This window comes from Balaenoptera acutorostrata, chromosome 4 (genome assembly GCF_949987535.1).
Source record: "Balaenoptera acutorostrata chromosome 4, mBalAcu1.1, whole genome shotgun sequence".
Classification (NCBI taxonomy): domain Eukaryota; kingdom Metazoa; phylum Chordata; class Mammalia; order Artiodactyla; family Balaenopteridae; genus Balaenoptera; species Balaenoptera acutorostrata.
The window spans coordinates 72,906,743-72,919,201 of NC_080067.1; the positions used below are offsets into that span (position 1 = coordinate 72,906,743).

At 37.0% G+C, this 12,459-nt stretch overlaps 1 protein-coding gene across 1 annotated transcript in view; it reads right to left on the minus strand.

Annotated features, from left to right (window-relative positions):
• P3H2 (prolyl 3-hydroxylase 2) overlaps positions 1-12,459 on the minus strand; it is a 161,907-nt gene that overhangs the window by 25,525 nt on the left and 123,923 nt on the right. The window contains exons 4-6 of the mRNA XM_007195216.2: positions 4,154-4,285; positions 2,379-2,521; positions 1,953-2,042 (exon numbers count right to left, since the gene is read on the minus strand). Of these exons, the coding sequence (XP_007195278.2) occupies positions 1,953-2,042; positions 2,379-2,521; positions 4,154-4,285 (365 nt within the window). The remainder of the gene's footprint in view (positions 1-1,952; positions 2,043-2,378; positions 2,522-4,153; positions 4,286-12,459) is intronic.

The following is a 12,459-nucleotide window of genomic DNA, read 5'->3' on the forward strand; positions in this document are numbered from 1 at the left end:
TGAAAACACAACCCTCAGAATGGGAGAAAATATTTGCAAATGAAGCAACTGACAAAGGATTAATCTCCAAAATATACAAGCAGCTCAAGCAGCTCAATATCATAAAAACAAACAACCCAATCCAAAAATGAGCAGAAGACCTAAATAGAAATTTCTCCAAAGAAGATGTACAGATTGCCAACAAACACATGAAAGGATGCTCAACATCACTAATCATTAGAGAAATGCAAATCAAAACTCCAATAAGGTATCACCTCACACTGGTCAGAATGGCCATCATCAAAAAGTCTACAAGCAATAAATGCTGGACAGAGTGTGGAGAAAAGGGAACCCTCTTGCACTGTTGGTGGGAATTAAATTGATAGAGCCACTATGGGGAACAGTATGGAGGTGCCTTAAAAAACTAAAAATAGAACTACCATATGACCCAGCAATCCCATTACTGGTCATATACCCTGAGAAAACCATAATTCAAAAAGAGACATGTACCACAATGTTCATTGCAGCACTATTTACAATAGCCAGGACATGGAAGCAACCTAAGTGTCCATTGACAGATGAATGGATAAAGAAGATGTGGCACAAATATACACTGGAATATTACTCAGCCATAAAAAGAAACAAAACTGAGTTATTTGTAGTGAGGTGGATGGACTTAGAGTCTGTCTGTCATACAGAGTGAAGTAAGTCAGAAAGAGAAAAACAAATACTGTATGCGTAAACATAGATATGGAATCTAAAAAAAAAAAAAAAATGGTCCTGAAGAACTTAGGGGCAGGACAGGAATAAAGACACAGACGTAAAGAATGGACTTGAGGACACAAGGAGGGGGAAGGGTAAGCTGGGACGAAGTGAGAGAGTGGCATGGACATATATGCACTACCAAATGTAAAACAGATAGCTAGTGGGAAGCAGCTGCATAGCACAGGGAGATCAGCTGGGTGCTTTGTGTCCACCTAGAGGGGTGGGATAGGGAGGTTGGGAAGGAGATGCAAGAGGGAGGAGATATGGGGATACATGCGTATGTATAGCTGATTCACTTTGTTATACAGCAGAAACTAACACACCATTGTAAAGCAATTATACTCCAATAAACATGTTAAAAAAAAAAAAAAAAAAGAATCCACCTGCCAGTGCAGGGGACATGGGTTTGATCCCTGGGCCAGGAAGATTCCACATGCTGCAGAGCACCTAAGCCCGTGTGCCACAACTACTGAGCCTGCACTCTAGAGTCCATGAGTCACAACTACTGAGCCCACATGCCACAACTACTGAGCCCACGCTCTGCAGCTACTGAAACCCACATGCTCTAGGGCTCGTGTGTCGCAACAACTGAGCCTGTGTGCTGTAACTACTGAAGCCCGTGTGCCTACAGCCCATGTTCCACAACAAGAGAAGCCACCTCAATGAGAAGCACGCGCACCGCAACGAAGAAGAGCCCCCGCTCGCCACAACTAGAGAAAGCCAGAAAGCCTGTGCAGAGCAAGGAAGATCCAACACAGCCCCAAAAAATTAGAAAAAAAAAGACAACATGGACACGTGGAAAAAAGTAGTCAGCATGATAGGTAGCACGATTGTGACTGATTCTTTTCTTTTGAAGTCTTTTTATTGTTTAAAATGTTTAAGAGAAATGTTTAAAAGAAAATACAAAATGTTGTATACAGAAATTAGGAAATAAAACAATCCTGAGGCAAACATGTCATATTCAAACCATTTCTTTCCTATCCAAGTATATTTGCTTTTGACTTTAGCTCTCAGTGACATGGAAATCTGTTAAAGTCTTTTACAGTTTGTCACATATACAGGGTAAACAGCCCCTCCCTCCGGTGTTTGTTTACAAAAGGCAGGGGATTATAATCTTCAACAAAAGGGGCTGGGGAATACAATCATAAATAAGAAGTCCACCGAATAGTTCCTTTAAAGACCTTTTCCTCTCTCCTCTTTGCTCTTACCGGCTCAGTGTATGAAAATCCCAGACCCTCTGCAGCTGATTTTATTAGTTCTGATTCCAGGTTATGATGCTTCACAAACATCGCCAAATCCTACAGGAAAAAAAAAAAAAAAAGAAAATGTATATTTAAATAACAATTAAAAGGTATGATTAATGTTCAAGTGGAAATAATTTTCTTTAGACAGTAACAAATGAGCTAAAAAAATATTCACAGCGGCAAAAAATGTCTCTATCTCTGTAGATTTTCACAAGCTAGCACATAGGCGAAAAACACGCTTTTAGCATTACTAATTAAAGTTGCAAAGAACTGAGTCCTAGAACCTTTACTAAATTGTTAGCTATCTTTAAGAGAAGTGTTATATTTTTACCAACTCTCCCCAGAGCACTGAGCAGAATAATGAGTTTCTTCTCAGAACATGGGTCTCACCTCTCTGGCCTGGATAGATGCTGGGTCAGTGCTGTCGTCCAGCAGACTCTCATAGTAATCCACATTGTCTCTGACATCCTCGTCATCCGGATGGAGTAGAAGATAGGCCTTGGCACACTCCAAGGCTTTCACATATTCGCCAACTGAAAAACCCAGGAGTTGCGGCATTAGAGTCAGCCTAGGTTGGTCTACAAAATTTTTAAAAGATACGTCAACATGTCCATGAGAGTCAGCATGAAATGATCAGTAAGAGGGAAGATGCTACCTACTGTATAGCACAGGGAACCCTACTCAATACTCTGTAATAACCAATATGGGGAAAGAATCTGAAAAATAGTGGATATATATATATATATATATATATATATATATATATATATATAACTGAATCACTTTGCTTTACACCTGAAACTAACACAACATTGGCAATCAACTGTACTACAATATAAAATAAAAATTAAAAGAAAAGAGGGACGATGCCATGAGGCCGAGTAGAAGCAGCAGAAATAGTTGCAGATGAAAGGAAGGACAGGATTTCAGGTATTCCAAAGGTACTAACTTCAGTCTGCTATGCTGCTAGATGTCTTCAACAAATTATCAAAGCCTCCATCTGAAGATATTTGCTGGCAACTTACATTATTTAATACAGAGTAGAATTTTTGAAGTTAATTCTGATTTTTGTACTGAATTTGAAAACATGATATCTAAGACCAATTTCTGCAATCCAAATTCTATTAATTGCTTTTAAACATAAGATGCTCACTCTTTCTTTCTCAATGAGATAAATGGAAATTAAACCTTTATTGAGATATCAATTTTCACATAATGATTTGGGAATATTTAAAATTTGAAAATATATTCTGTTGCTGTGCAATGAAAAGTGTACTCCGTGTGGAGAAAAAATCGGCAACATCTGTCAAAATTACAAACAAATAAACCATTTGATGCAGCAAATGTACTTCTAGAAATTTATCCTATAGATATTTACATGCAAATGTAAATGACATACAGGAAATATTATTCATTTGATCATCGATTGTAATAGTAAAATATTACAAACAACACAATGCTCATCAGTAAGGAGACACATTAAGTAAATTATAGTATGGTGATACCTAGATATAAAGAAAAATTAATGAGGAAGATCTTTATGTACTGAAACAACTAGATTGAACCATATAAAACTGCCAGAATTTGACCATTTTTGACCAAGCAAAAGGGAATTTCATAGGTCCAACATACTAAAAAAAATCTGATATGTATCGTTAAGTGAAGAAAACAATGTGAGAAAGAGTGTAAACAATGTGCTATCTTCTATGTGTAAGAGGATAAAATAATTCAGAGACAGTGTGTGTGTTGTGTGTGTGTGTGTTGTTTCTGTATGAAATTTTGGAAGGGTAAATAAACTGTGGATTTTAGGGCATGAAATTGGGTTGTGGGGAAAAAAAGAGAGAGAGGTTTTTAGATATTTAGTCTTTAAACCTGTGAGTATATTATCTTTTCAAATTAAGTTGAAAAATTAAATTTAAAAATCACATAAAACATCAATCTAGTATAACTTTCAGGGCATTGTCACAACATTTGCCCACTTGTGGTTTCACCTTCTGCTCTTGTTCTGAGCTGTAGTGATGTGAGGTGAGAGAGAAAATGCATACACCCCCATAGCTTGATTACAACTGAGGAAGGCAGAGGACTAACCCACAAAAATTCGATGTCTGTTGTGATGAGCCACACCCCTTCCCCCCAAAGGTTTTCACAGATAATCCACGCTTTACCTCGATAGTAGGCAAACTGTAGGTAGTCATAATGTAGGGGAAGAAAGTTCTCGATTGGTGAGAGGCGGCCAGGGCGGGTGGCAAGTTCCCTCACACACTCATGCTGACAAACCAGCACCTGCACATAGTGATCTGAAAAACAAGAGCCAAGAAGTGGTTTCCTCTCATCTGCTCAATGTCCAGACTTCAAAGTGAGAACCACGGTTACACAGGGCATCTCACCTCACCATACACTCTTAGAGAGATATCATTATTATCCTCACTCATGACCAGAAATCCTTTTCACAAAGAAAGTAAGTGACTCGCCAAGGCTTCCTAACCAGTGATCACTAGATTAATTACTCATAGATTTCAAATGTATAGCACTCTTTCCTTCCGTGTATTCTTTTTCTACATCTCCTGAAAGTGACATAGCCCATCTCATCCCACCCATGCCCAGCTGAGTAGATTACTTTCTTATTTAACAACTTGGGGGGGTCTCATTTTGGACGTTAGATGGCCTGAAGTGTCCTGGAGTCAAGATGGGAAGTTCAGATCCCAGTTATGTTAAGGACCGGTTGAGAGAAAGAAACTGCCATGTACGTGGGGAGTTCACGCAGAGAAGTGAAGCCACAATGCTCTTTTTCCTTGCTAACATTTTCAAACCACTTTTACTAAAGGGGAAATAAAAACAACATTCCTTTACATCTATTGATCAGGAACCTATTCTACCCAGTTACAAATTAGTCTATCACCTGGGCATTATAAATCCTAATACTGTAGGGACTGGTAAAATAGGAGAAGGATGAAAGCTAAAGAATTTGAAGAAGCATTTTGCCTCTTTTTCTTTGTTCCCCTTTCTTTGTTCCCATTCTTCTCACTTGCAAACAGGCGAGGATCCTGAAGTGCAGGGGTTTTCATGCTCCTTTTAGCTCTGGGTTCTATCTCATACAAGCATGAGCTGAGGAAACACAAGTGGCTAATGTCCCAGAAAGAAAACCCTTCTTACATTTTGCCCTGACTCTGATTTTTACAATGAAGATAGAGGCAGTCTTTTCCATTAAGAGAATAGTCCATTCATGCTTGTGCAGAGCAAGTTTTCTTGAGAATAATGATAAAACCACCCGACTTCATGACTGTACAGTCTAATCCACAACTGCCTCCTTTCAAAAGGCTTTCTATTAGGCAGAGTTTGGCTTGTATCTAGATGACCTTGAAGAGGGACCCCCAAAACACAACAGAAAGGAAATATCTGTTTCCTGGTGTGTAGGGAAATGTGCTAGTTCTCTTAAAACCTGGCTAACTCAATCTAATATAGTACAGCTAATAGGATCACTATCATCCATTGGTTCTTAATTCCAGTTGGAAGACATGAGAAGAATGGGTTATGTTTATTTGATTAGCATGTTAGAAATAAATAGCTGGCTATTTTATTTCTTAAGAAAACAACAAACAACTCTCAAGCATTTCTCCTAGTTTCGCTGGCCATTTGCTTTCCTCTTTACCTTTTAATATGCACTCCTAATTCCAAACGACAAACAAAAGGAAAAGGTGGGAAACACACCCAACAGGAATCCACAATCTGAATGAAAGTATTTTTCAAAGTAAGATATTAATAGCAGCAAAGTAAGAGTGACAAAATCATATCCTTTAGGGCTTCAGTGAGCATGGCTAGTAATAAATAACTGCATTCAGAAGCCATTTGTAGTTTTCTCCAATTGGTAATGTTCTTCCAACTCTAAAAGTCAAAAATTCTGGCTTTCTAAATACATTCTGTATTTTAAAAGCCAGTTTTACTCCTAATCGAGAATAGTTTTGAACCAGGCAGGAATTTACATAGTTAGGGTAATGATATCCCTTTTTATTAGTTGTATTCCTTGCCTCCTTTCTATATCAAATGCTATTGTGAAATTATTATGTTTTAATATGTTTGAGATTCAAAACACTTGCATGGGAATGCTTTTAAAGATTTCCATCTCATAATGAATTGGATATGCTTCAAATTCCTGAGAAGACTTACCATATTCCTGTAACATATAATATTTGATTGAACTTGAGGGACTATGAATTTTTTATCACTTTTCTTTATTGGAAGTGGGGTGATGGTGGTGGTAGCTGTGTTAGTATTAGGAGCCTGAGTTAGGAGACGTCTATTCTTTTCCAGCAACCAACAGGCTGTGGTGACCTCAGAAAACTGAGAAATGTTAATTTGTGGGAATTTGTCAGTCAATTCTCTTAAACCAGATCTAGGACATTTGCCAAAGCTGTTCAGTGGCCATTGGTAGAGGTAGGTGTAGAGATGAATGGTGGGAATGAAGGCAGGGCACCTATCCTTAAAAAAACTACAAGACAGTAAACTGTAATAAAGGAAAAGCCTGCCCATTCTGAAATAAAATATTAAGTTAAAGAAATATTCAGCAGTTGAAATGTGAAGCACACATAAAACTGACATTCAAATGAGCAGTGTTTACAAAAATGCAAGTAAATGGCTCTAATAGAGGCCCAGCAAAATAAAACCTTAGGGAAAAAAAATCCCCAATAATGCTGTATCGATTTTAAGTGAATTGAGTTGAACTTGAGTAATTGAATGTGTAGCAAATAAGTCACTTGACAAATAATATATTTACAATAGCCAAGATATGGAAGCAGCCTAAGTGCCCATCACTAGATGAATGTATAAAGAAGATGTGATATACATGCACACACAATGGAATAGTACTCAGCCCTCAGCCATAAAAAAAGAATGAAATCTTGTTACTTGTGGCAACATGGATGGACCTAGAAGGTATTATGCTAATAAGTCAGAAAGAGAAAGAAAAATACTATATGGTTTCACTTATATGTGCAATCTAAAAACAAAACAAAACAAAACAGAGCAAATGAACAAACATAACAAAACAGAGACAGAGTTATAGATACAGAGAACAAATGGGCCAGAGGGGTAGGTGGTAGGGGAGGAAAAAAATAGGTGAGGGAGCTTAAGACAAACAAACTTCCAGTTGCAAAATGAATAAGCCATGGGTATGAAATGCACAGTGTGGGGAATATAGTCAATAACTATGTAATATCTTTGTATGGTGACATATTGTAACTAGACTTATTGTGGTGATCAGTTTGAAATGTATAGAAAAACACATTTCTAAAATGTAAAAAAAAAAAAGGCTAAAAGAAGGCACATTGATTTTCAGTTTACTTCTTAGTCTAAATTTTGATAGATATTTCCTAATTATCCTTCTAAAAAACCTCAACACAAACTTGCACAAGGCTTAGATAGCCTCATCCACCAGAGGGCAGACAGCAGAAGCAAGAAGAACTACAGTCCTGCAGCCTGTGGAAGAAAAACCACATTTACAGAAAGATAGACAAGATGAAAAGGCAGAGGGCTATGTACTAGATGAAGGAACAAGATAAAACCCCAGAAAAACAACTAAATGAAATGGAGATAGGCAACCTTCCAGAAAAACAATTCAGAATAATGATAGCGAAGATGATCCAGGACCTCGGAAAAACAATGGAGGCAAAGAGAGTAGATGCAAGAAATGTTTAACAAAGACCTAGGAGAATTAAAGAACAAACAAACAGAGGTGAACAATACGATAACTGAAAAGAAAAATACACTAGAAGGAATCAAAAGCAGAATAACTGAGGCAGAAGAACGGATAAGTGACCTGGAAGACAGAATGGTGGAATTCACTGAGGCGGAACAGAATAAAGAAAAAAGAATGAAAAGAAATGAAGAGAGCCTAAGAGACCTCTGGGACAAAATTACACGCAACAACATTCGCATTATGGGGGTCCCAGAAGCAGAAGGGAGACAGAAAGGACCCGAGAAAATATTTGAAGAGATTATAGTCAAAAACTTCCCTAACATGGGAAAAGAAATAGCCACCCAAGTCCAGGAAGCGCAGAGAGTCCCATACAGATTAAACCCAAGGAGAAACATGCCGAGACACATAGTAATCAAACTGGAAAAAATTAAAGACAAAGAAAAATTATTGAAAGCAGCAAGGGAAAAACGACAAATAACATACAAGGAAATTCCCATAAGGCTAACAGCTGATTTCTCAGCAGAAACTCTACAAGCCAGAAGGGAGTGACATGACATATTTAAAGTGATGAAAGGGAAGAACCTACAACCAAGATTACTCTACCCAGCAAGGATATCATTCATTTTCAATGGAGAAATCAGAAGCTTTACAGACAAGCAAAAGCTAAGAGAATTAAGCACCACCAAACCAGCTCTACAACAAATGCTAAAGGAACTTCTCTAAGTGGGAAGCAAAAGAGAATAAAAGGACCTACAAAAGCAAACCCAAAACAATTAAGAAAATGGTAAAAGGACATATATATCAATAATTACCTTAAACATGAATGGATCAAGTGCTCCAACCAAAAGACACAAGCTCGCTGAATGGATACAAAAACAAGCCCCATATATATGCTGTCTACAAGAGACCCACTTCACACTGAGGGACACATACAGACTGAAAGTGAGGGGATGGAAAAAAATATTCCATGCAAATGGAAATCAAAAGAAAGCTGGAGTAGCAATACGCATATCAGATAAAATAGACTTTAAAATAAAAAATGTTACAAGAGACAAGGAAGGACACTACATAATGATCAAGGGATCAATCCAAGAAGAAGATATAACAATTATAAATATATATGCACCCAACGTAGGAGCACCTCAATACATAAGGCAACTGCTAACAGCTATAAAAGAGGAAATTGACAGTAACACAATAATAGTGGGGGACTTTAAAACCTCACTTACACCAATGGATAGATCATCCAGACAGAAAATTAATAAGGAAACACAAGCTTTAAATGACAAAATAGACCAGATAGATTTAATTGATATTTATAGGACATTCCATACAAAAACAGCAGATTCTTCTCAAGTGTGCACGGGACACTTACAGTATAGATCACATCTTGGGTCACAAATCAAGCCTCAGTAAATTTAAGAAAATTGAAATCATATCAAACATCTTTTCTGACCACAATGCTATGATATTAGAAATTAATTACAGGGGAAAAAAACGTAAAAAACACAAACACTTGGAGGATAAACAATACATTACTAAATAACCAAGAGATCACTGAAGAAATCAAAGAGGAAATCAAAAAATACCTAGAGACAAATGACAATGAAAACACGATGATCCAAAACCTATGGGACACAGCAAAAGCAGTTCTAAGAGGGAAGTTTATCACAATACAATCCTACCTCAAGAAACAACAAACATCTCAAATAAACAATCTAACCTTACACCTAAAGGAACTAGAGAAAGAAGAACAAACAAAACCCAAAGTTAGTAGAAGGAAAGAAATCATAAAGATCAGACCAGAGATAAATAAAATAGAAACAAAGAAAACAATAGCAAAGATCAATAAAACTAAAAGCTGGTTCTGTGAGAAGATAAACAAAATTGATAAACCACTAGCCAGACTCATCAAGAAAAGGAGGGAGAGAACTCAAATCAATAAAATTAGAAATGAAAAAGGAGAAGTTACAACAGACACCGCAGAAATACAAAGCATCCTAAGAGACTACTACAAGCAACTCTATGCCAATAAAATGGACAACCTGGAAGAAATGGACAAATTCTTAGAAAGGTATAACCTTCCAAGACTGAACCAGGAAGAAACAGAAAATATGAACTGACTAATCACAAGTAACGAAATTGAAACTGTGATCAAAAATCTTCCAACAAACAAAAGTCCAGGACCAGAATTCTATCAAACATTTAGAGAAGAGCTAACACCCATCCTTCTCAAACTCTTCCAAAAAATTGCAGAGGAAGGAGCACTCCCAATCACATTCTATTAGGCCACCATCACCCTGATACCAAAACCAGGCAAAGATACTACAAAAAAAGAAAATGAGAGACCAATATCACTGATGAATATAGATGCAAAAATCCTCAACAAAATACTATCAAACAGAATCCAACAGCAGATTAAAAGGATCATACACCATGATCAAGTGGGATTTATCCCAGGGATGAAAGGATTCTTCAGTATATGCAAATCAATCAATGTGACACACCATATTAACAAATTGAAGAAGAAAAGCCATATGATCATCTCAATAGATGCAGAAAAAGCTTTTGACAAAATTCAACACCCATTTATGATAAAAACTCTCCAGAATGTGGACATACAGGGAACCTACCTCAACATAATAAAGGCCATATATGACAAACCCACAGCAAACGTCATTCTCAATGGTGAAAAACTAAAAGCATTTCCTCTAAGATCAGGAACGAGACAAGGATGTCCACTCTCACCACTATTATTCAACATAGTTTTGGAAGTCCTAGCCATGGAAATCAGAGAAGAAAAAGAAATAAAAGGAATACAAATTGGAAAAGAACAAGTAAAACTGTCACTGCCTGCAGATGACATGATACTATACATAGAGAATCCTAAAGATGTGACCAGAAAACTAATAGAGCTAATCAATGAATTTGGCAACGTTGCAGGATACAAAATTAATGCACAGAAATCTCTTGCATTCCTATACACTAATGATGAAAAATCTGAAAGAGAAATTAAGGAAACACTCGCATTTACCATTGCAACCAGAAGAATAAAATACCTAGGAATAAACCTACCTAGGGAGACAAAAGACCTGTATGTAGGAAACTATAAGAACCTGATGAAAGAAATTAAAGATGATACAAACAGATGGAGAGATATACCATGTCCTTGGATTGGAGAATCAATATTGTGAAAATGAGTATACTACCCAAAGCAATCTACAGATTCAATGTAATCCCTATCAAATTACCAATGGCATTTTTTACAGAACTAGAACAAAAAATCTTAAAATTTGTATGGAGACAAAAAAGACCCCGAATAGCCAAAGTGGTCTTGAGGGAAAAAAACGGAGCTGGAGGAATCAGACTCCCTGACTTCAGACTATAATACAAAGCTACAGTAATCAAGACAATATGGTACTGGCACAAAAACAGAAACATAGATCAATGGAACAGGATAGAAAGCCCAGAGATAAACCCATGCACCCATGGTCAACTAATCTATGACAAAGGAGGCAAGGATATGCAATGGAGAAAAGTCAGTCTCTTCAATAAGTGGTGCTGGGAAAACTGGACAGCTACATGTAAAAGAATGAAATTAGAACACTCCCTAACACCATTCACAAAAATAAACTAAAAATGGATTAGAGACCTAAATGTAAGACTGGACACTATAAAACTCTTAGAGGAAATAGGAAGAACACTCTTTGACATAAACCACAGCAAGATCTTTTTTGAACCACTTCTTAGAGTAATGGAAATAAAAACAAAAATAAACAAATGGGACCTAATGAGACTTAAAAGCTTTTGCTCAGCAAAGGAAACTACAAACATGATGAAAAGACAACCCTCAGAATGGGAGAAAATATTTGCAAACGAATCAACGGATAAAGGATTAATCTCCAAAATATATAAACAGCTCATGCAGCTCAATATTAAAAAAACACACAACCCAATCCAAAAATGGGCAGAAGACCTAAATAGACATTTCTCCAAAGAAGCCATACAGATGGCCAAGAAGCACATGAAAAGTTGCTCAACATCGCTAATTATTAGAGAAATGCAAATCAAAACTCCAATGAGGTATCACCTCACACCAGTTAGAATGGGCATCATCAGAAAATCTACAAACAACAAATGCTGGAGTGGGTGTGAAGAAAAGGGAACCCTCTTGCACCGTTGGTGGGAATTTAAATTGATACAGCCACTTTGGAGAACAGTATGGAGGTTCCTTAAAAAACTAAAAATAGAATTACCATATGACCCAGCAATCCCACTACTGGGCATATACCGAGAGAAAACCATAATTCAAAAAGACACATGCACCCCAATGTTCATGGCAGCACTATTTACAATAGCCAGGACATGGAAGCAGCCTAAATGCCCATCGACAGGTGAATGGATAAAGAAGATGTGGTACATATATACAATGGAATATTACACAGCCATAAAAAGGAATGAAATTAGTTTATTTGTAGAGACGTGGATGGCTCTAGAGACTGTCATACAGAGTGAAGTAAGTCAGAAAGAGAAAAAATATCATATATTAATGCATATATGTGGAACCTAGAAAAATGGTACAGGTGAACCGGTTTGCAGGGCAGAAATTGAGACACAGACGTAGAGAACACACATATGGGCACCAAGGCGGGAAAGTGGCAGAGCAGGGTGGTGGGGTGTTGAATTGGGAGATTGAGATTTACATATATACACTAATATATATATAATGGATAAATAATAAGAACCTGCTGTATAAAAAAATAAATAAAATTAAATTTA